The sequence below is a fragment of the Sorex araneus genome, chromosome 5 (genome assembly GCF_027595985.1).
Source record: "Sorex araneus isolate mSorAra2 chromosome 5, mSorAra2.pri, whole genome shotgun sequence".
Classification (NCBI taxonomy): domain Eukaryota; kingdom Metazoa; phylum Chordata; class Mammalia; order Eulipotyphla; family Soricidae; genus Sorex; species Sorex araneus.
Genome location: NC_073306.1, coordinates 100,559,326 through 100,583,923, shown reverse-complemented (window position 1 = coordinate 100,583,923; position 24,598 = coordinate 100,559,326). Strand labels below are relative to the sequence as shown.

The following is a 24,598-nucleotide window of genomic DNA, read 5'->3' as shown; positions in this document are numbered from 1 at the left end:
GCAGCCAGGGTCTGACCAGGGCCTGCTAATGATTGTGATGAGTGGTTCCAGCTGATAGTGCCAGAGGCAACCGCTGGGAAATGAGGGCAATGTTAGCAGAGCAGCGCCTGGTTTCTCTTCCTGGATAGATCCATTTGCCATGAACAGTGGTAGTAACATTTCAAGAAAGGTATCATATGTTCTGTAATCTACTTATACAATAAAAACATTCACAAAAGTGAAACAGTAGGTCTTCTGATTTAAAAATTTGATTAAAAAGGAGGCTATCTAAGTAGCTAGGTGAACAGCCTGTACATAGCCTCGTCCTTAAAAGACTAAAGATTATTCTGAGAAGTTTGTGTTATCAAACTCCATTTCACTGATCTCTTTCTATTGGGGTCTGATTCTCTCCACAATTCTTATCCTCTCCAAGGCATTTGACAGGATACATGAGCTTGAGTACTAAAGACCCACTGGCTGCCTTAATGCACAGCTGCCTGTGCCAGCCAGCGCGCCCTGTAGTTCTCCCTCCCCTGTGCCGGGGGGAAGGTGTGCTCAGGGATGGTTCTTCCATGGTGACAGCTCTGAAGCTCCTTCCAGCTTCAGACCGAAGTTTTGTTGTTTTGTTGTTGTTCCTCCTCAGAATTGTCCTTTCCTTTTTCAGGTCAGATTACCCCAGTGGAATTTAGTTCTCTCCTTGCTGAGAATAATCCATTTGGGAGAAAGACAATAACCAGACACTGTAGATGTCTACAGGGATATTTCTTTGCGAGTATCTCCCAGCTACAGCACTTCCTAACCCTTTGGGAGTCTGACCTTGGGGGGAACCTTTTCATAATTGTTCCTAAGAGCTACTAACAGTGAGGCGACTCTCATTGCAGCCTGCTTTTTCCCTGTAGGTATTTTAATGAGATGTCTGCACAAGGATTAAGACCTCGCACTGTGTCCAGCCCAATTCCTTACACACCCTCTCCAAGTTCAAGCAGGCCTATATCACCTGGTGAGTACATGTTCGTGGCTGCTTATCTGGTTTGGGGCCCATTTAATGGGCATCCCCAAATGTTATGTTCACTGGGCAGCATCACTGGACATCCTCTCGTACTTGTCCTCAGCATCATCACCATAGGCCCTGTTTTTCCTTGGGGGTGATGAGGAAGCAGCCCGTGGAGCTTCACTAGCTTTTAGTCGCATGTGCAGAAAGTGGCAGGACAGGGCATGTCTGTCTCCAGAGTCTGTGTGCTTTCAAACACGAGCTGCCTCCTAGTGCTCCGGTGATTTATGAGTGGGACTCGGCCTGACAGAATGGGCTAGGCAAGAAGGAACTGGCTTTGCTTCTGCCTCTGGCTTTGCTCCGCAGAGCCTTCCCCCTCAAAGGTATGCTTGTCTTCATCTGACCCCGAAAACTCTCCCCAGGATCTGTGGCTCAGTACAAGCACAGTGCGGGGCTGTCAGGCCAGGAGGGCAAGTAAATGATACCTGCAAGGAAGGAAGTGGAGAGTTGACTAGTGAGGCCATACGGATTTTTTTTTTCCCTTGTGACCCACGTGACAACTTCTTGTGTTTGTTGATAACTTGCATTTATTTAAACAGAGTTGGGAGGACAAAAGTTTGTAAGCCTGTAACTATCTCACAGTGACTCACTAATAAAAAATAAAATAATAATAAGTAAATAAAGAGTTGGGGAAGGGGGATCAGAATCAGGAGGTAATCAGGGGATTTACAGCAAAGTAAAGTGAGAAATGAGGAACTTTGAAGGTTGGCAACAGTAAAGGTTTTGTGGTTTGGGAGAGCAAAACCAGTTCATGTTAGAGTAACAGCTGATTGTGTCTGTTGTTATAAATTGTCTTTCGGGCTAATTAAAGATAAATGTCGATGCAGTTCAGGTTGCCAGAGAAAAAGCGAGAGGGAGGAATAGCTGTATTTTGAGATTATATGATCTCTTCCCACACCCCACAACTATCCTGCTGTAACATTTTAATTTTAAAAGAGAACAATGCCAAGGAAAGCCCTGTCCCAAGCTTGGAGGCTTTTGTTTGCTTTGGCCATCGTGATCTCTGAACATGGGGATCGTGGGCCAAAGGCATGATCGTCACCCCTGGTTCTTCCCAAACAATGTTCCTGAATCTGTTTCTTCTACTTTCTAGTGGCCTTTAATTCTCTAAAAGCAACTCATTCTAATGGCTTCTCTGTTTCCCCTAAGTAGCACTTGGATTTCATGACCATGATAAAAGTCCTATGACTGATGATACAAAAGAAAGGCATGAGTTAGTACAAACAAGACAGAGGTGGATTTTTATAGTTAATTCTATAGTGATTCATTTGAAGTTTCATTTAAATCTGAAGAAATCTTTTGGGGCTTGTGATCTCAAATTAAATGCAATGCTATAGTCATTGTAAGCAGGAAAAAAGCCCTTGCTCGGAAATATTAATTTCTATTAATACTCCCTAACTGGAGCAATAGCACAGCGGGTATGGTGTTTGCCTTATGCTTGGCTGACACGTGTTTGATTCTTCCGTCCCTCTTGGAGAGCCCGGCAAGCTACCAAGAGTATCCTGCTACCCATGGCGTATTCAGTATGCCAAAAACAGTAACAAGTCTCATAATGTCATAATGGAGACGTTAGTGGTGCCTGCTCAAGCAAATTGATGAACAACGAGACAACAGTTGCTTCAGTGACAGTGCTACTCCCTGACAGTCTTCAGGAAGATCTTATTCCAGTTACTGCATTGTTACTGCATTCATCCCTGTGGTAGGAGGGATGTGGATCTTGCATTTACCATAACAGCTGTTGGATTTCCCTTCAACATCAAGACTTGCCCCACACCAGCCTAAGTGAGAATATTTTGATCCTGTTTTAAGTTCTAAATCATGAAAGTAGATTTTTACCTTCTGTTTGGTGACAGAATTATTCCTTAATGACTACCGTCCAAATTGTCCCAGCCTGAGTTTTCAAGTTTTTTTCACTTCTACTTATCCTAGAAGAATTTGTCATAGTCATTGGTTAAGTGCTCTGGTCTCTTCTCTGGAATCACGCTGTTTGTATAGTTTTGTTTCTCCCTTAAGTGCTTTGAATCTTGGTTAAAGTTTAAAATTAAGTGTTTCAAGTTCTTGGTTAACTTTGGCAATTTTTATTTTACCAACTTATTGAAATATTTTGAGTGCTATTTGATTGTTTGAAAGTTGCATTTCCTCGGACTTAAAATTCTCTGCCTGATTATATCTAAACAGATATGAGTCCTCACTAGGGAGGGTGTCACTTCCATTTCAGATTATCCCATTATGTTATACAGCCCAAGAAAAGGGAATTACCAGTTTCTTTTCTTTCTTCTCTATTTTGGTTGGGGGTTTGTCTCTGACAGTGCTCAGGCATCTCCTAGTTCACTGCTTGGGGACGGCTCTTCATGGTGGTTGGTTACGGGACCATTTGATGCAGGAGCTTGAACCCAGGACTCCTTGTGCAAAGCATGCACTCCAGCTTGTTTAGCTTTCTCCCGTCTTCCGATGATCATGTTTTGATGTGCTGAAATTAGGGATGAGGGATAATGTTTATTTATTTATTTATTTATTTTGCTTTTTGGATCCACCTGGTGATGCTCAGGGGTTACTCCTGGCTCTGCACTTAGGAATTACCTCTGGCGGTGTTCAGGCCATGTGGGATGCCAGGGATCAGACGTGGATCAGCCACATGTAAGGCAAACGCCCTACCCACTGTACTATTGCTCCTGCCTAAGGAATAATGTTTAGAAAGAGTCTGTACCCCACTTCCATAAACATACCAGGAGGTTTTGGCCTTTGTTTTTGTTCTTTCCCCCCCCCCTTTTTTTTTTTTTTTGGCCACATCCCATGTTCCTCAGGACTTACATCTGGCTCAGCACTCAGTGGCAGTCTCTGTCTGTGCTCAGGGGATTATAATGTGCTCGAAATCATACCAGTGTCAGCTGTGTGCAAAGCCTCTTACTCTGTATCCTGTCTGTCCAGCCCTAAATCTTCACTTCTAATTCCATTTTCCAATAAAAGAAACTCCTTGAAGAAATGTTTCTAGGGCTGGAAGTAGAAATATACCAGGTAAACCTTGAAAATCTGAATATGCCAGAAAATAAGAAAGATCCCAAATAAACAAAATAATGAGAGTAATTCAAAGAGACACACAGGCTAACTGAACTCCCAGAGACCTAAAGTGGAAGAATTTGAGCAGCCGATGAGTATATAATAAAAACAGTTGTTTATAACATACTTGCCATGATTGCATTCTAACCTAAGTAAATGAATGAGGGGCTGGAGTGATAGTACAGCGGGTAGGACATTTGCCTTGCATGTAGCAGACCCATGTTCGATTCCCAGCATCGCACCGCCAGGAGTAATTCCTGAGTGCATGTGCCAGGAGTAACCCCTGAGCATCATTGGGTGTGATCCAAAAAGCATAAAAAAACAAACAAATCACTGTCATCCCGTTGCTCATCGATTTGTTCAAGCAGGCACCAGTAATGTCTCTCGATTGTGAGACTTATTTGTTACTGTTTTTAGCATATCCAGTACACCACGGGTAGCTTGCCGGGCTCTCAGAGAGGGGTGGAGGAATCGAACACGGGTCGGCTGCATGAAAGGCAAACACCCTACCGCTGTGCTATCACTCCAGCCCAATAAATAAAGAAAGAAAGAAGGAAGAATTGATATAGCTCTCCCACATGAAATTCCTATAGATAATGTTGATGTTCTGCCCTCAAGGAAATAGAAATTAGTCCCTACTCTATAAATGCGGACTGCACATAGAGGTGTCCTTCCACAGAATACAGTATGAAAAGGGAGAGAAAGAGGAACCTTATTTACATGGAACAACCTGCCCAGACAGGTGATTAAGACTAGCCAGTGGTAAGTCAGCCTGGTGCAATATGTTCCCTTGATAATAATGTGACAAGAGTGGCACTTACATCTGGGGCCTTTCTCCCAAAACCCATGAGCCCAGTTGAACCATTCCCCTAGAGAGAGCATCTGTAAGAACCTGATCAGGGCTAGAGTAATAGTCCAGCGAGTAGGACACTTGGTTGGCATGCGGCCAACCTGAGTTCTATCCCTTGTACCCCATATGGTGCCCAGAGCACTCCCAGGAGTGATCCTTGAGTGCAAAGCCAGGTGTAAATCCTGAGCACCACTGGGTGTTGCCCCAAAACAAAACAAAATAAAGATAGTGAAGGGAAAGTTAAGGGAATGGCACACACAAATCCTAAAGTATTTTTACGGCTTCTTAAAAAGCACAAACTATTTTAAAATAAAAAGTCACTTTTATGAAGCCAGATGGTTTTAAAAAAAGGCCCAAAGATGAGAGCTGGGGCTGGAGCGATAGTGTGGCAGGTGGACGCTTACATTGCTCATGACCAACCCAGATTTGAACCCCAACAACCAGTATGGTCCCCCAAGCACTGCCAAGAGTGATCTTTGAGTAATGAACCAGTTGTAAGCCCTGAGCACTGCAGGGGTGGCCGAAAACACACCCCAAAATGCAGGGGGCTTGGGAGAGCTTCCACTGTAGTAGCTTTTCAGATAAGGACCATGAAGTTGCGTGTGGGGAGAGATGTACAGTGATCCTTATCTTTGTGCCAGGTACTCTCTGAGCACTTTGTGGCAGTGAATCTTTCATCCTTCCCATTATATGAGGTCACTACAGTTATCCCATTTTACAGTGGAGGCATGTAAAGTCCATTGTTACTCAGTACCAAGAGGTGTGATTGTGGCAGTTGGCTCTAGAACCTGGCCTGTTTGATTTTTGGAAAGGCAGCATGAGGTTTTGAGTGATAATAGGGGAAGGGGCAGTAGGACACTTGGTGGTGGGAAGGAGGGAAGAGGTCTCTGGGACTCTGCTGAGATTCTTCTTGGTTCGTAGTAATAGCTTTTGTACCTAGAGCTATTGACCTGGTACATCAGGAGATAATTTAGAGCCAAAACAGAAGCCCTGCTGCATAATAGCCATAAAGGCTTTTTATTGCCTTTGTTTTTAAGGTTGGCACTGGGGAGTCTTTGAAGATTCTTGATTAGCAATTTAGCACTTAAGCAGATTAGTGATTTCATAATTAACTTTGAAAAAAATTGCCCCAGTAATTCGAGAAAATAGGTTAGTTGTTTTGTTGTTGTTTAAAACAAATTGGATAGTGAGCTCTACCAAGAGATAAGCATCCACTTTCATAACCTTTTGCTTAAATTTCATCTCTTTCATAAGAAAAAAAGAATTAGGGTTATATTCTTCAAAGCTGTTTAAAGAAAGCTCTCTTCTTCCCTCCCCTACCTGAATGAAGCCCTTGTGATTAAAATGAGCATCCATTAAATGACTGTTTAGGATTTGAAGGCTTGTTTGCATGCAGAAAAGTGATCAAAGGAGTTCGTGTTACTTAGCATCTAGCAGCTGATCTTCAGCGTGGAATGATGGACCATAAGGGGTTCCTACCCAGACTTCCTGTATTGCTCTTTGATTCCATTCACACCATTCTTTCTTACCGAATTTACCCTGTGCTGGATCCCCTGATCCAGTGGGAAATCAAAGATGCAAAACCGAGTGCATTTATTCAGTGAACAGTGCTGTCCCAGGAGAGCCATCAGTGACTTAAGTGCAGAGCCCAGGTTGCTTCAGTGGCTCATCAGTGATGAGTGCTGTGACTCTGTGTTTTCTCTACCTTGTTCTGGTAATCACCATGAACTCTTGGAAAAATTCACAAATACTACTTTGGACTCTTAACTCAAAGCTACCTAGTTTAATAGTAAGGAGTATAGATATTAAAACTCTTTGAAGATGATTCTTGGGCCCTCAAGGCTGAAGTGGGCTGGGACTTCTTTCTTAAATAAATTAGTTTATTTCTTTGAACATTGGTACATACTGGGCTTTGTTTTCTTCACTGAATATTCAATCTAAAATTAGAGTTCTCTGTGGTGATTTGGTTTGCTTGGGCTCACATGTCTTCCTATGTTAGTATATCCTTTCACTCTTCCCCCTTTTCAATATGTCTCATTTTCACTCTTTCTCTTTTGCATTTTTTTTAAACTTCATTCTTTTTTTTTTTTTCTCATGTTTTCCTACTATTTTCCCATATTTTAGTTGAACTCTGGCAGGGCTTGGCTTTTTTTTTTAATCTCTTTTTAAATTATTATTGGGATAAAAATATTTCATATAAGATATCGCCCCTAATAAAATTTAACTGTTCAGAATTAACAATATTAACCATAACTAAAGTGCTATACAGCAGATCCCTAGAGCATATTCGTGGAGTGTTCCTGAAATGTTTTGCTGACTGAACAGTAATGCCCTGTTTCCTCCTGCTGCCAAGCTGTGCTGCCCACCGGTCTACACTGCGCTCTCAGTGTGACTTCACAGAAGTGTCATCAGTGTTGCCCTTTCGCGACAGTCTCACATTAATAGCACGACCTTTCCCTGTTTCAGCCCCATTGTCAGATTGGACAGTATATTTTAAAGGCTGGACAGTCTTTTATCTGGCCTGTCTATGCCATCTTTTCTCATTCTGCTCATCTGCCAGTGAATGTTTAGGCTGTTTCTACATCACCATCACAGCTATTGTGGATTTTGCTGCAGTGAGCTAGGGGGTATTAGTTTCCACATCTTGATTCAGTTTCTTTTGAATAAATCCCAGGTGGTAGGATCCTTACCTCACACAGTAGTTCTGTTTTGATTTTGTTTGAGTAGGGGCAGGGGGTTCCTCCCAACAGGCCAGGGACCCAGTGGCCGTTCTTGGCCAGCCAGGCCATCTGTTTAGTGTAGGTGATGTTGGTTGGACCCTGCAGTGTTGGGGATACCTGTGTCACCTTCATGGTTCTAGGATCCTCTAGGGCTACACCTGGTGATGCTTGGGGGACCATGTGGTGCTAGGAATTGAACCTCACTGGGCTCTTGCCCAGTACTGGCCATAGGTGCTGTAGTATTTCTCAGCTTGGTAGTTTTAATTGTTTTGCAGAAATACCAAACAGCTTCCCATTTTTGAGTGCACCATTATTTTGAGTGCACCATAACATGGCACAGGGGCGTCACATTCCATTCTCATGGGCACAGCTGTTGTTTGTTTAATATTAATTATCCGTATGTTCGTCTTAGAGAACTGCCTCTTCAAATGTTTTCCATTTTTCAGCTGAGCTATTTTACTTGCAACTGATTTAGAGAGCTCCCTTATATATTTTGGGATTTCTTTGTTTTTGTTCAAGGGCCACACCCAGCAGGGCTTAGGGTTTAGACTTGGCTCTGTGCTCAGGTATCACTCATTGGGCTTGGGGGATCAGATGGAGTGCTAGGGATCAACTTGGGTTGGCTGCATGCAAGACAAGTGCCCTACCCACGTATTATTGTTCCAGTCCTGAGTTCTTTCCATATTTTGGGTTCTAAGCCCTTCTTGGAGATGGAGCTTGAAAATCTTTTCTCCCATTGTTTCCTTTTTTTTTTTTAATTGAATCACCGTGACATACAGTTACAAAGCTGTCATGTTTGAGTTTCAGTGATACAATCATCAAACACCCATCTCTCCACCAGTGCACATTCTCCACCACCAATGTCCCCAGTTTACGCTCCTTTCAAACCCTCCCCCTGCCTCTGTGGCAGACAATTTCCCCCATACACTCTCTACTTTGGGGTGCTATGGTTTGTAGTACAGATACTGAGAGGTCATCATGTTTGGTCCTTTATCTTTCAGCACACATCTCTCATCCCGAATGATTCCTCCAACCATCATTGTCTTAATAATCCCTTCTCTATTCCAGCTGCCTTCTCCCTCCTACCCCCATTCAATTTTCTACCTTTATTCTGTTCGTATTTTTTCCCCCGAACAGAGCTTTTCACTGTGATATCACCCCATTTGGCTACTTATCTTTCGTTGCCTGTGCCTCTTGATATCATGACTGAGCAATCAAAGGCCAAAGCTTTCTCAAAATTTGGGGGACCTCTGACACTGTGTACCTGCGCTCCGAAAGGTTCCTACTGCCCACAGTAGGGCCTGACCTAGTTCAGTTCAGGCCCCTGAGAGCCACCCTGGGGGCTGGAGCTCCAGGCTACACCTGGTGGTGCCCAAGGAAGCCAGGCAGTGCCAGGGATCAAACTTTTGCCCCCAACTACAAGGCATCCCCTTCATTCCTTTGAGCCATCTCTCCAGACCTGTCGGGAGGCTGTTCTCCCTGTGTTTTCTTCAGGGAACTGTACAGTTTCAGGTATCATGTTTGTCTTTAACGCATGCTGATTTCTTTGTGTGATGTCAGATAAGAGTTCAGTTTCTTTCTTTGTCCTGTGAATATGGACTTTTCCCAGTGCCATATGTGAAAGAGATCGCCCTCTCCCAACTCTGTCATCTGTGCACCTGTAGAAGCTTGTTATATCTATATGCTGTCTTCTACTCCAGGGCTGGACGCTCCCCCCTCCCTCCACTTCTTACCTAGTAGACCTTTGGGCGAGTTTGCCATCCTTATCTGCTTCAGCTTTTGCAGGTGACTAAGCACTTCTGAACAGAGAGCCTCCTGTGTGGTTGAAGTCCCAGGTAACTGAGATTGATAATTACGCGATTGTTTTTGTATTTTAGGTCTGTCATACGCAAGTCACACTGTTGGTTTCACGCCACCAACTTCGTTGACGAGAGCCGGAATGTCTTACTACAACTCCCCAGGTCTCCATGTGCAGCATATGGGAGCATCCCATGGAATCACAGTAAGTACAGGGGATGGGAAGCAGCTCTTTACACACAGTGTTAGTGGTCCTTTTGGGATCCCAGGAACAATGCCCCGAGACGTCAAACCTTCTTTGGCCTTACAACTCTGGCAGCTTCCCAGTAGTGTGGTTTTGAACTTTGAGGTTCAAACCAGAATCCTTTCCAGGAGGCAAGAACCTGTTTGCTTATGAAAAATTGCCCTGTGTGAAATTAAAAAATTGCCCTTTGTAACTCAAGCCCTAACTAGTGGATTGACCTCTCACCAGCTCTTTGCCATAACAAATGATTGTTAGTTGCCTAGTAAACTGAGTGGTTATAAAGGTAGTTAGTAGGGATTTGAGAGTTGGAGAGAATTGAGGTTATTCCCCCCCCAAAAGCATTATTTTAAAGAACTGTATTTCACAGACACATTAGTAGATATTTCTGATTTTGTTTTGCTAGTTTTTAGGTTTGTTACTGTTTGGATTTGGGGCCACACCCAGTGGAGACCATACGTGGTGCGGGGGATCCAACCCGGGTCAGACACATGCAGAGCAAATGCCCTACCCGCTGCACTGTCTCTCCACTGTACTATTCTTGTTTTTATGAACTGTACATAAAAGCAAATATAGTTTTGGCTTAGTTGTAGTTTTCAGGATGTTGTAGTTTTCAATGTCCTGAAAACTACAACTGTTGTAGAGATAAGGACTAAGAGGTCTGCTCCACGGCTTGGAAACCGGCCTCACATGCTGGAGGAGAAGGCAGCTCAGATAGAGAAGGGAACACCAGGTAAAGTATGTTTGGAGGGCCCATTTGGGCTGAAAGATGTGTGCCAAAAGTAGACTATAGACCAAACATGATGGCCGCTCAATGCCTCTATTGTAAACCACAACACCCAAAAGGAAAGAGGAAGCAAAAGGGAATGCCCCGCTGCAGAGGCAGGGCGGGGTGGAGGGCGTGGGGTAGGGGTGGTGGGAGGGATGCTGGGATGATTGATGGTAGAAAATGGGCACTGGTGGAGGGATGGGTACTCGATCATTGTATGACTGAAACACAAGCACGAAAGTTTGTAAGCCTATAACTGTACCTCATGGTGATTCACTAATAAAAAAAAAAAACTAACTGTTGAGTTATAGAAGGAATTGGGGACATACAAATGAGAAAAGATTTTAGCAGGAGCAGGGTGACAGCTGTTTTCTCTCTTGACTTTTAGGACTGAAAGGACTCAGTTCACTAATTAGGGCAGTGCACATCTCTTAGCCTTTCCATAGGTGCACAGGTTGACATTACCTCTACTTATGATTTTGTTAGTAGTTCAGAGACCAAGTGAGCACAAGACAGTCACCAGATTCTTGTCTTTGTGACTCAGCCTGTTCCCAGTCTCAGCCCTTGCGCTGTGTCAGAAATGTTAGAAATGAACTCCCTGTCCCCCGACTGATCTCTGCCTCTCCCGTCCCCACAGAGGCCTTCACCACGGAGAAGCAACAGTCCTGACAAGTTCAAACGACCCACGCCACCTCCATCTCCCAACACACAGACCCCAGTCCAGCCGCCTCCACCTCCGCCTCCGCCTCCCATGCAGCCCTCGGTCCCCTCGGCAGCCACCTCGCAGCCGGCCCCGTCGCAGCATCCGGTGCACCCCTCCCAGCCTTAATGCATGTGCTTAGTCTGAATCTCATGTGGGGACTCGTACAGTGGAGCCATCTACTCAACGCCAAAGGCTTCCTTCCCTGGCATATTTGGATCTGACTTATTTGCACTGAGGTTATCTAGGCTTCACTCTTAATTGTGTTGTAAGTGTTTGTCGGAAACGCAGCCAGTGTTGTGGGTCTACAACACTAAACAGACAACTTTTTCCATCAGTGTTTTACTTGAATCTACATGTACATCCTCCATTCCCTGGCTGGAACATTTGCTATTCAATATTTGTAATTCAGCAGCAGTGTGCAATTTTTGCTTGGGCCCAGAGCTTCATTTTCCTGGCTTTTAGGTTTGTAAAATAAAAAGGGAAATCTTTTGTATATTTTTTTCATGAATTTGCAGAAAATTACTGAGCAGTTATTAGTCACCCACCCACCTCTATGGTGTCTACAAATATACCAGTAATTCAGCACTACAATTCAAACCTTTGAAAATCTAATTTTCAGTGTCAAACGGAAAGTTAGATGGATCAGTGCCCAAGACAATATACTGTTTAATAGAGCTTTCTACAGATACACTTTTTATAGGTTATTTTCAGTATATCAACATCCATGTCTCTTGTAAAACAGCCTGAAGTAACAGATCACATGGCTATATCTTTGCCACATACATGGGATGAATAATTATTGTATATGAAAGTGTGATTCTTTATCTGTAATGTTAATCTACCCAAACTGGCCCCCTCTGACATGAGTTGATTAATGTTTTCCCACCCACCAGCGATTGTGATGGCTGATTAGAATGTGCTATTTGTTTTCTGCTGCAGAAGCATTGGGATTGTAACAAAACACAGCTATTTCCCCTTTTCATTCTTTGTGTTCCCTGAAATAGAGTTTGAACAAATATTTTAAAGGTGCAAAATACTATTAGAAAGTACTATTTGAAATGAACAATATAGGAATATCTTGGCGTAATAGCCTTAAGATACTTTATTGCTTGACAGAAAAGAGGTGTAGAGGAAAGTAGCACATTAGCATTGGTGATGGCTTACTACAAGCAAAGCAAGTGCGGTGTACAAAGAAGTATATTCTGAATACATGATTTCATTCCTTTAGCACAAATAAATCATTTGGTTTCACTTTGAAGTGGAACATTGAGTCACTCTTAGTACTTGCAACATCTTTATTTTTGCTTTTCAGCAGTTACTGTTTTGTACTTTGGTAGTAAAGTGATTTTTACCACCTGTGTTTGCATATTTATATATGCTGTGGACAAAAATAACTTACTAGAGAATGTATATTTTATGATGAGAATGTGTATCTGTTGGATATAATCAGAGAACTGAAAATTAATTTATCAGTAATTTTTAAGTCCATGTTTTGTGACAAACCATCTCTAATAGCTAGCTTTTAATGAACACTCCTAAAAATAAGGAACCATTACATTGTAGATATTTAATATTGTACAGTATCAAAACCTCCATTTTTGCCTTCAAATGCATATTTAAGAGTTACAGAAAGAAAAAAAAAGTCTTGTTGGATAATAGTGTTTGACTAGCATTTTAAGAACTTGAGTAAAAGCAACAATAGGATTTTTCACCTCTTACTGCTTCTACCCCCAAACTGAGAACATCACTCCTCAAATGTTTGGAAGAAATTGTACGTCTATATAATTTTATTTATAATGTCTGTATAATATGCATAATCATAGTAGAGTTCTCAAGTATATGGGGAAGAAGTTTGGCATTTAATTATTGAGGCTTTAGGTTTTTAATCTGATCAGATGGGGTCATATCAAGCCTGGGGATTTTGCTCACAGCTCCTCTTCCTCCTGGTACATTGCCGTTCCGAGGAAATATAAGAGTAGTAGGCAAACAGTTTGCCTCCATGGTACAGTTCTCGGTTTTTCTTATAGGAGAAATATGGTATATGTTTACAAAAGTCTTTTTTTTTTTTAAATGATATTATAGACTTCAGTGCTTTGGATAGTGTCTTGTTCGCAAATGGGAAAGTTCATAATATAATCTTCCCTCTGCTTCCTGTCAATTTAGTTACCTCCTGAAAGCACAAAATTCAAAACATTGCCATATGGTGAATGAGACAGCACTTGGAATGAGCAAACAGTTCCAGATTAATGCCTTTTTGAGACAGGTTCTTGACATTCAGACTTGTGCAGAAATGTAGCACTGGTTCCCGAAGACTAGGCATTTCATTTCAGAATAAACCCCAGTTTCTTCAAAGAGCATTTTGCGACATGTATCTAATTTCCTCTTCCAGAATATTCATGATTGATAGACCCAACACTACTATTTTGAACTTAAACTGTTTTGTGTCCTTTTCAAGTGTTTCTGACCCCATGTGGAACCTGTCACTCTTGGGCAGTATTTACGAGGGCATTTGTTTAGCCACTAGGGACCCATAAGATTCAGACCCCAAATTCATAGAGGCCAGAAGCTCCCTACCTGTGGGAAGCTGGCTTCCGTTTCATGAGGGCTGAACACGGTGACTTTCATTCTTGTTGCCCATTTGCCCAAGACAACCATGGACTGACTTCCCAGAAGGCCTTTGTAAAATCAGTAGCCATCCCAGAGGCAGGTGGGAGCAACAATAGTTTCTCTTTCCTGTCTTGCTAACAGAGACCTTTGGCTACCACTGTGCTGCTAATAGGATAAGTACTCTGTTGCCAGATCACCATGCCTTTCATAGAAAACCAAATTGACTTACCTAATACCTGACACCTCTCTGGGCTCTGAACTGCTTTCTCTCATTAAGCATGCTGGCATTCTAGACAGAATTCTCAACATTTGGCAGATGGTGGAAGTATTTAAGATGTAGTGTAATCTGCACCTCCATTGATGGAAAGGAATTTTAAATTCTGAGCTCCTCGTATGTTGACCAGCAACCATGGAATGAGTGTGTGACCAGAATGTGACTTTGTCACCAAGTGCTGCTGTCCCTTTGTCATTGACTTCTAACTGATTCGACCAGAAATAACAGATAATGTTGTTTTTGTTAACTGTTCACTCCTAGGAAAATAGAATACATCTATCGCCCTTTGTTAGGTAGACACGAATTTTGCCTGTGCGAAGCCTTGCTTCTAGAGGATGCCCAGTAAGGAAAAAGCTTAGTAACGTGTACTTTGAGAGCTCAATATTTTTCTTATCAATACAGAAGAATTATTTCTCTGTAACTTGAACTTCTGTCTAGTACCTGTCTTTTAGGTAACCAACACTGAAAACTTTGTAGTGATGACTACCAAAGAAATACGTAGTAAAACAACCTTTTATTTCCAAATTATTGAAAGAGCCAGCAATTGATGCTGCTACATGAGTTCCGTGCTCAAGAGCCATTATAAGAGATTAAGGGGTTTTTAGGTTTTGAGTTTTTTTTTTCCTTGTTGTTTATTTTAATTTTTTTTTTTTAATGAAACATACACACACAGCTGTTAACTTAAAATTATGGGGAGCATCTTCCAGAATGCTCTGCAGTTATGGTTAGTTAACTGCTAAGCTCCGGTTGCCTCTTGGTGTAGGCAATTGGAAGAATCTTATGTTCTTAAAAGCGTGGGTGCTGTGTGTGTGCATGTGTGCGTGTGTGCATTCATGCCTTAACTCTGGTTCCTGCTCAACTTTAATTCTTGACTTAGTCTGCACCATCATCTAGATTGTGCTCTACATCTCGATCTGAACTTCATCCTGGCAAAAACAAAGTTGCAGGCACAACACTTTAAGAATGCGTTCCTCCGGAAGAGGATTTGATCAGGTTGACCCTGAGCGGCCTTTGAACTCTGTTTGGACATTAGGACGGAAAGCAAAAGTGGACTGTCAGATGGAAGGACATCAACAAAAGAAGAGGAGAGCCATGTGCTAGCATGTCTTGCCCCTGCACACTGTATGTTTGTTCATGGTAGTTTGTCTACAGCTTGACTAGGTTGGAGTTCTGGTAATAGTGGCAATCTTGACATTCTTGGTCAGAGTTTAGAGAGATGTAAGACTTCCAATTAATGTCTTACTTACTTTATGTTGATTAGTCTTTGATACATGTGCTGAATCAAAAACCTAAATAAAGATAATTTTTTAAAATGTATCTCTGGACTCTTAAATTTCATGTTTCCCTTTCTGGTCTCTCAGTCAGGAAATGAATGTTTTTCTCTTATTACTTCTGATAGACATCTAACCTGGATTGTGAATGTTTGACTACTCCAGAAAGTAAACTCAAAAAACTCAAAAGGAGGAAATACAAAGTTGGGTACTATTGGTATTTTTTTTTTTATTTAATCAAGCTGCTGGTTACCTGGATAGCTTGTTCTTGAAAACGTGTGACCTGTACACTTATGATTTGTGTACCGTTCACTTGTTTCATATTTTGATTTGATCCTGCAAACCTAAGAGATTATGCAAAGGAAAGTCATACTCATCACAGACATATTCAGGAAGAACTTTTTGGTGGTGGGGTGGCCATACCTGGTGGTCCTGGGAGGCTTTGCACTCCATGGACCATGTGGGATGGAACGGAAGCCTCCCACAAGTAAAGTGTGCCATCAGCTTGTTGGAATTTCTCTTCAACTCGGTAAGCTTTTTTTTTTTAACCATTAAAATTCATCGTTATTGTATTTCTTCACCGTTAAACCTAATATTTTCTATTCACTTTAGAGTTGAGTATTCTCTCACCAGGCTAAATAATCTCTGCAACTCTAGTTTCATATTTATAAAAAAGCACTTTCTAGAAACTTTGCTTAAACGAATAAATTGAAATGAAAGTTTCCAGTAAGGGTCGCAGAAAGCTGTACACTAGTCCCTTCCACATTATTCATTTAGGAAGAAACTAATATTTGGGGTGTTCTTTTATAGGTGATTGTATGGGAGGGGGTTGGTTTGTCTGTTGCATTTTAGTGAACCCCTAGCAATTGGAATCTAGTGGGAGAAAGCATAGAACTTGATCAGAATTTTCTCATGATCATAGACTTTAAGAAATTAACTGTACCATTTTGAGTGCAAACTAAATCCTTGACCTTTTTCACTATGAGTGCTAAATAAATCTTAAGCAACTATAGACTAATCTGGCTAATCAAAATTCTTTTTAATTTTATTTTTTAATTTTTTATTTTTGGGTCACACCCGGCGATGCACAGGGGTTACTCCTGGCTCTTCACTGAGGAATTACTACTGGCGGTGCTCAGGGGACCATATGGGATGCTGGGATTCGAACCCAGTTTGGCCGCATGCAAGGCAAACAACCTTCCCCTCTGTGCTATCACTCCAGCTCCAGGCTAATCAAAATTCTGTCTTAACCGTTAGATAATAAAATGAGTTTAATTTGATTGCTAGTTTGGCAAATTGAAATGCAGCTAGGGATTAGTTGTCACTTAATGAATATGTTTACATAACGTTACCATATACTCTGAAGTCAGTCAAATCTTTCAGCATTGACTTTCTAATCTCTAACATAATGGCGTTAGTCATACTATTGTAAGTGGCCTTTGAAGAAAACTGGGGTTAAAGTACTTTAACAAGAAGTAAAATTTAATTGTGTGCTTAAAAAAAAAAATCTTTAGAGTATGTGCCCACATTGTGCTCCTAAAATTGAAACAGCTTTAGAACTTTGTATTTATGTAAACTTATTCATAAATTTGGTTCCTTGCTTTCTTTAAAATACAAGCCATTAATTTTTTTAACTGTGAAAATAGTTGTATTCAGTAATTGATCTGAGACCAGTTTTTTTTAAACAGTCTCTAGGAATTGGAGAATATGTGCATAGTAAATTATGGTGTTTGTGATGTTCATGTTGACATGAGATATTGAATTCCTGTCCCTTCAAGTTATCTGTTAGGTCTTTCACTCCCATTTCCATATTACATCAAGTGATACTGGACTAAATATATTTAGATCTTTTTCTAAAGATCCCTTTTTCTACTGTACTATGGACTTGGTGAAACTTTAAACCCATTTTTTCATCTTAAAGTGGTAAAGCCAGACTCAGAAGTGAAAGACATTATAGAATAAGTGGACAAGAAGGTATAAACAATTAGAAACATGCTTTATGTGTTCTAGAGACAAAGGGAAATGTGAGCATGAGAAAAGGGAAAGACAAAATATATGCAGTAGTGAAATTTTAAACAATGTGCCAGAAAGTCTTTTGAGTTGATTTGGTGCTTTTTTGGTTTGGCCCTTAGGACCTTGAAAATGGCAACTCCTGATTTTTAAGTTAAAGTTAATTGACCTTTTCCCCCACCTTGCTCTCCTCCAGGAATAGTTTTACTATAAAGTGGAAACCACGCTTGGGAAATTACTAACCTCAGAGACTGACTCACCACCCCCAAGTTATCATTCTCTTTCTAGGCACAAAGTATCAAGGCATAAGGTAACCAGGAGCTGGACAGGGTGTCCTACGGGCTTCAGTCTGGTCTAAGTCCAGTTTGAGCTTTAGTTTCCTCATCTGTAAAGTAGGAATGAGAATAGTCATGATCAGGTGAGCATTCATATTGCAGCATAACTTTCTGATGCTCTTTCTACAAATATTCCCGGGGAGGGGCACTCTGACAGTGCTCTGGGAGTGGCAGCATCAAACTTGGGGCTCCCACCTGCAAAGCATGTGCTCCAACCCTTTGAACTGTCAATTTGGTCTGGAATTTGTTCTCTCTCTGTCTCTGTCCCTGTCTCTGTCTCTCTCTCCTCTCTCCTCTCTCCTCCCCCTGGGAGGATGGTGCTGGATGTAGACCTCAGGGCCTTGTGCCAGGTAAGTACTAAACTGCTGAGTCACATCCCTGAACTCCTACAAATACAATTTTAATTAAATCCGAGTTAAGTCAGACATTGTAGAATACAACAGGATACTGCATATCCTTCACTTCTGTTACAGTTCCCAAGTGTGTTCATTTGCTATTGGGGAAATGGCTGTAGCAGCCCACTGCTCAAAGAAAGAGCTAAAGAACACAGCAGAGTTCTTGCACAAATGGGAGATCTCCATTTAGGTGGAGAGGAGAGTATTTGGGACAGAAGGGTATAATGAAAATCTGGAGGTAAGAGCATCAGTGCAAGTGGGTTGCTCTTTGGTGAGGAAATGTGGCAGGGTGGGGCGTGGTGACAGTTGACTTTATTCAGGGCTTATTGCTGGCTCTGCACTTTGGGTTCACTGCTGGTTGTGCGTTGGGTGCCACATGAGATGCTGGGGATTGATCCCAGGCCAGCTCTGTGCAAGGCAAGCACCTTACTTCTGTACTATCTCTTCATCCTGCAACTGGGTTTCTTGAAGGAGCTAACCCAGAAGGTGATTTCAGGAAACAGTGAGGTGGAAAAAATCAGACCAGCAAAGGCTCTGTTGATACTTCGAACATCGAAGACAGCAGGAGATCAGTTCCACAGGCTCTCCTCAGAAATAATTCAATGCACTACAGAGGCTATGAGGACTCAAACTTGGATTCACCAGTTCCTTTTCCTGGTGATCAAAGGTATCCCTGAGGAGAATGACTTGCATTAAAAATTTGTTTGGATTGTGCCTAAGTTTTCCTCCAAAGTAGGGGGTAGCCTTTTAGGGTGACTGGTCCTGTTTGTTAAGGGACATTAGCCAGATGCCTGTACGTTCCTGGTGGAATCATTGTACCATGGGGTGTGATGCATCATACTAAGTTGTCCACAGTGACTTTATTTGGTTTATCCTGTTTGTGAAAAGAATAACACTTCTTCAAAGGTGGTGAAGGTGTTTCTCTGCCCCCTTTTTCCAGCTTTGTTGAGAAATAATTGATAGGACATAGTACACCTTCAACTTCCACAGTGTCATGATACAAAGTGGTTGCCCCAATGTTAACACAATGCTAGCCTCATCTAGTTATAATTAAACATTTTAAAAAATCTTTCTTTTTTCTTTTTTGGGTCATACCCGGCAATGCACAGGGGTCACTCCTGACTCTGCACTCAGGAATTACCCCTGGCGGTGCTCAGGGGACCGACCATATGGGATGCTGGGAATCGAACACGGGTCGGCCGCATGCAAGGCAAACACCCTACCTGCTGTGCTATCACTCCAGTCCCAAATCTTTCTTAAGGTAAAATAACCAGTTTTACTTCAAAACATCCAGACCCTGACCGGGAGATGGGTTTGTGGTAGAACACTTACCTTGCATATCTGAGGCCTTGGGTATGATCGCCAGCATCTTTACAATAATAAGAATTCAGATACCTAATTTTGTTTTTAAACATTGCAGGAGAGCCTCGTCAATCCATAGCACAGTCTGCTGGGGACAGGCAGTATCGAGTGGTGCCCCTGAGCAGAGAACATGTGCCCTTCTTCAGAAGCCCAGTGTCACCCTGGCCAATACCCAGATGATGAACTATGGGCCTTCAGGCTTTTTTTTCCTTCCTTATTTGAGTTTGTGAATCTCTGGGCTTTGAGAGATGATATTTGATGTGTCTAGCCCTTGTATGTATGAGCAAGAATGAAGGAGTGGGAGAGTAAGACGTGATCATTGAAGCCCAGTTTCAGAGCCTAATATAAAACATAAGGGACTATGGGAAATCATTGTAGTGAACCTCACAGGGGAAGTTGGCTAAGATTTGAGATCCTGGGTCATTTTACCAGTGGTACCATCTAAATGGACTGGAGCAATAGCACAGCGGGTAAGGCGTTTTCTTTGCAATGCAGCCAACCCAGGTTTGATTCCTCCAGCCCTCTCTGGGGAGCCTGGCAAGCTCCCGAGAGGATTCCACCCATACAGCAGAGCCTGGCAAGCTACCTGGGGCATATTCTATATGCCAAAAACAGTAACAACAAGTCTTGAAATGGAGATGTTACTGGTGCCCGCTCGAGCAAATTGATGAACAATGGGACAACAATGCTACAGTGCTGCCATCTAAATTGTCCCTAGCACTCCTCAGCTCAACATTTAGAGTTTCACCAGGATGATTTGTGGATTGTGTCCACAGCTCCAGAATTGGAGGAATATTGCTAAGTGTTGCTAATAATTGGCTGATCTCAGACAATAAGCTCTGATTTGTTCTGCTTGACAATTTTTTGTAGTATACTTTCCCATGCTATTGATTTTTTTTTTTTCGGTTTGGGAGCCACACTTGGTGATACTCATGGCTTACTCCTGGCTCTGAACTCAGGGATCACTCCTGACAATGCTTGGGGGACCAATTGGGATACTGGGGACCAAACCCTGGTCAACCTCAATCAAGGCAAGAGTTTTTACATGCTATACTATATCACTAGCCTCCTGTGGTGGATTTTAAGATGACAATGTAAAATCCCTGATCTTGGAATTGAGAAATGAATTAGCCATTTTGGGGGGCCTTAGGGGAGATTGTTTGGGGGCTATACCCAGTGATGCTCAGGGGTTACTCCTGGCTCTGCACTTAGGAAATTTCTCCAAATGGTGCTCGGGGAAACCATAGGAGGTGCCAGGAATAGAATCTAGGCTGGCTGCGTGCAAGGTAAGTGCCTTACTCTGGACTCAGGCCCTGCACTAACCATTTTTAAATGATTCAACTATTTGATTAACCTTAATAACAAATAACGAATAGCTTAGTAATAGTAAAATGTTGTGAAATTGTGGGCCATTAGTGTATTGATTATCTTTGCCATTAAATTTTTTAATCGCAAGTTTTTATAATTTAACTTTCAGTGGTATCTGTGTTTGTCAGCTTACAAAATGAAATTGGAAGATCAGCTCTTACAGCAACTTGGGGGCCAGCTCTAGAACTATGTGTGGAAGTCAGAAAGTCTTCTATGTCAAAAGGCTCATCTTTATAGGCCCCCATCACCAAGGTAGTAGTGAAAGTGGGGAGAGAGAATTATTTGGAGGGGGGTGCTCAAAACCCAAGTTCAGTTGCATGTTCAGAATAAGTTTAGATGTAGACTTGGCAAAAGATAAGAGGTTACTTGCAAGAGATTGCCCTCCCGTCAGGAATCTCAAAACAGCTGAGGCAGCAGCTCTAGGAGAAGCCCATGTGTCAAGTGCCAGACCTGGACCACTTGTGTTTGGTCCAGGGTATGCTCATCTTAGGAGCACGAGGGTTAGTCCTTAGGCAAACCCATCAGCTTCCTGCCCAAATCTGCCTCTGTGTCCTCTCCCTCATCAGTATCCAGCCAGCATGGGGCAGGGGAAGGGATTGAAGAATGTGTAGAAGCTCATTCCCTAGAAGCAGTGGCCCTGCTGGAGTGTTCACTTTCCCAACTGGGTGATCGTTTCCCCTTGGTTACTTGTTTGTAAGCCATCAAGACTGGGCTAGCTGCCTACCCCGGGTCCTGGACCCCTGCGTCTTGTGTGGACTCTGGACTTGAGACTCATAAGGCTGAGCTGATGAGCTCAGAAGCACACTCTTAAGTGGCAAAGCCAGCAACTGACTGCACAGTCTGCCACTTGGTAGAAAAGAAACATGGGAATGAAGAGGGTATATCTCTGGGGGCGGATTTCACAGAAGGGAGAAATCCCAGAGCAGCTGTGTTTGGCAGCTGCCACAAATCCTTTGGGACTGTGAGAGTCCCCAAGTTGGGACTCTAGGAGTTAAAGAAGGGGGTGCCTGCGAATGGTGGGGAACCTCCATTTGTCTACATGTTTCAAGGTAGGGCTCTCAGAGGCAGACACTTACCTTGCTCTATACTCAGTCAAGCACTTGAGAGACCAGGGATGTTTGAATCAAAGGGAAAATGAGCAAATCTTCCCTGGCTAGTTGCTACCAAAGGAATGCTGCTAATTTGTTTTTCTCACTATGATATTATTATGAATACTTACTCCTTTTGAAAAAAGTTTGTATTCAAGCCAGTGGTTATTTCTCTGAGCCATTGGGCTCAGTCCTGGGTCCAAGATTTGTGAGAAGTATCAAGATTCTGGAATAAAGATGCTACTAGAATGTGCAGAGACAGAAATACACCTGAGGAGGTGTCGAGGTTTATCACAGTTCTCCAGGGTGTTTCATGTCCCGGGAGCAGAATTCCTCATGAAATCACAGGCTTGCTCTGCAGGAGTCTTGAAGACAGGAGATGGTTGCCTAAGAGGCAAATAGATATTTCTGGGCAAGGCAGAACTTCAGGCAGCAATAGATGTAGGTCGAAGGTGGACTAACACCTGACGTCATGGGAATTCCTAAATCTCTTTAATCTTCCTTTGCTATTGTTTTTCTACTTCGTATTGACATATGACTGGATATAACCAGCCTCTTTCTGACATGTGCAATAAAAATATTTCTAAGGCATCTGTATCTTTTAGAGACCTGTAAAAATATTTACAGACAGAATGATATATTTTGAGTGTGCTTTAAAATAAGTCATTAGGACATAGTGAAGAGGAATATGGGTACAGAGAGAGAAAACCAGTTGGGGAGAAAGTAACTCAATTGTCTTAAGTGGTGGATAAGCGAGCTTGTATATTATGAGTTTGTGTTACTATTCATGTTGTGTTACTATAATAGTAATAACTATTACTATTATGTCTAAGCTTTTCACAGTAAACTTTCCAGTATAGAGGCCAGGAGGATCAAGAGATTTAAGAATGGAAAGAAGAAGATAATCTTGAGAATGTCAGTGCTAGAAATGCCGACAGAGTGAACTCTAATGTTTGCAAGAAGTCCAGCTTATTTTTTACCAACTACCCTTCAAAATGAAGAAACATGGGAAGAAGTTGCTCTGAATATGCACAAATTTCTAAGCTTGTGAGCTGTGGACTCCTGCTTGGAGCAAATAACATCCGGCTAAAGTTAAAAAATGAGAGAATGTTCTTTTTTTTCCTTTTCTGTTCCCAGTGACACAATTTTTATAGAGCCAGGATGCTGAAGGGGACTTTCCTTTACCTGGGAAGCGCCGCTGCTTTCACTTACCCCACAGGGTTCTAAATGTTTAAGTCAAATGTGATGTTACTGGCATTACATTTTGCTTGAGTTTATGGAACTTCTGGGGCTAAGGTGAACTCACGAATGAACAGAGTCCTGGAGAAGTTGCCGGGAGGGTAATAACCTTCCAAGGCAACAATCTGCATAACTGAGTGTAGCCTGAGAACCCCATCCCATTAGTAGCACCCTTGAATTTAAAAATGAGATAATGAGATTAGCAAGAGGAAAGCAAAAGCAATGACTTTTTCTCCCTATTGGGGGAAGGTGGGGAGCAGTCACACCCAGTGGTGCTGCAGGCTTACTTCTGGCTCTGAGCTCCCAGACCACACCTGGGGAGACTTCAGGGACCATATTTCGGGGTGCGTGTGATGCAGGGGATCACCCTGGGAGAGCCAAATGCAAGACAAGTTCCTTACCTGCACCCCCTCTGTGGAAACACAGTGTCAACTTGGTGCTTTTCTTTTCCTTTTCTTTTGGGTCACACCCAGCGATGCTCAGGGGTTACTCCTGGCTCTGCACTCAGGAATCACTCCTGGTGGTGCTTGGGGGACCATATGGGATGTCAGGGATCGAACCCAGGTCGGCTGCATGCAAGGCAAATGCCCTACCCGCTGTACTATTGCTCCAGCCCCTACCTGGTGCTTTTTTAATGGTTGATTTTACTCTGGTGATTGTTCATGGCACGTGGCACACGTCATTCAGGTTGTGCAATGTGCTACTTGCTTGAACAGCATGACTGAGCATAAATTAAAGTGAGATGTAGTCTAAGGAGCCAATTCTCTGAAGGTCAGGCTGTCAGACCAGCTTTGTATTCTATTTAATTTCAGGACTTTAGAGCAGGTTCTAATTAGCTCATTAGCCCTAGTTGGTAACTAAGAATAGTTGTTAAAATGTCTCAAATGGCTGCATGAATGTGGGCAGTACATTTCTGATACTCTTGTTCTCTCAGGGGATATATCATCACAACTTCTGGCTGTTGGTTAAACCAGATGTTCTCATAGAACTAATTGAGAAAGTGTAGGGTGGAGGAATCCTACACTAGTTCTCCGCAGTCCTTCTGACTTCTTCACAAGGGTGGAATTGCTTATTTCACTGGGTTAGAGTCTGGGAAGTGACAGTTGAATCATAGGCCTAGCAAAGGTGGAATTAGTTTTTTCTGGTACCCAGATTTCCACCTGTCTTCCTTTTCACCTGAAAAGTGGTACTTGGTTTCCTTATTTCTAAAAAAAAAAAAAATTAGTCCTGCTCAGCAATCTCAGAGATGATTATCTGGGGTCTTATAATAATTTAGAGAAGAAAAATTGTGTAATTTTTATCACAGATCATGAGCATCTGCTTCAGGTATTGTCTCTGACATGGATAAATTATGTAATCCCTCAGATTCATGTTCTCATTTCCTCATACAACTGTGTGGAATATATATAGTCCAATATATGACTTGTTAATAGTCCCATATTATGTGGCTTCAAAACACTAGTATTATCATAATATTAGGTT

General features: G+C 42.3%; 1 protein-coding gene across 1 annotated transcript in view; it reads left to right on the top strand.

The window, feature by feature from the left end:
- The window catches only part of CCDC6 (coiled-coil domain containing 6), a 133,704-nt gene extending 118,339 nt beyond the window's left edge, over positions 1-15,365 (top strand). Inside the window, exons 7-9 of the mRNA XM_012934496.2 lie at positions 879-979; positions 9,535-9,659; positions 11,102-15,365. Of these exons, the coding sequence (XP_012789950.2) occupies positions 879-979; positions 9,535-9,659; positions 11,102-11,293 (418 nt within the window). The 3' untranslated portion in view covers positions 11,294-15,365. The remainder of the gene's footprint in view (positions 1-878; positions 980-9,534; positions 9,660-11,101) is intronic.
- Positions 15,366-24,598: the final 9,233 nt, after the last annotated feature.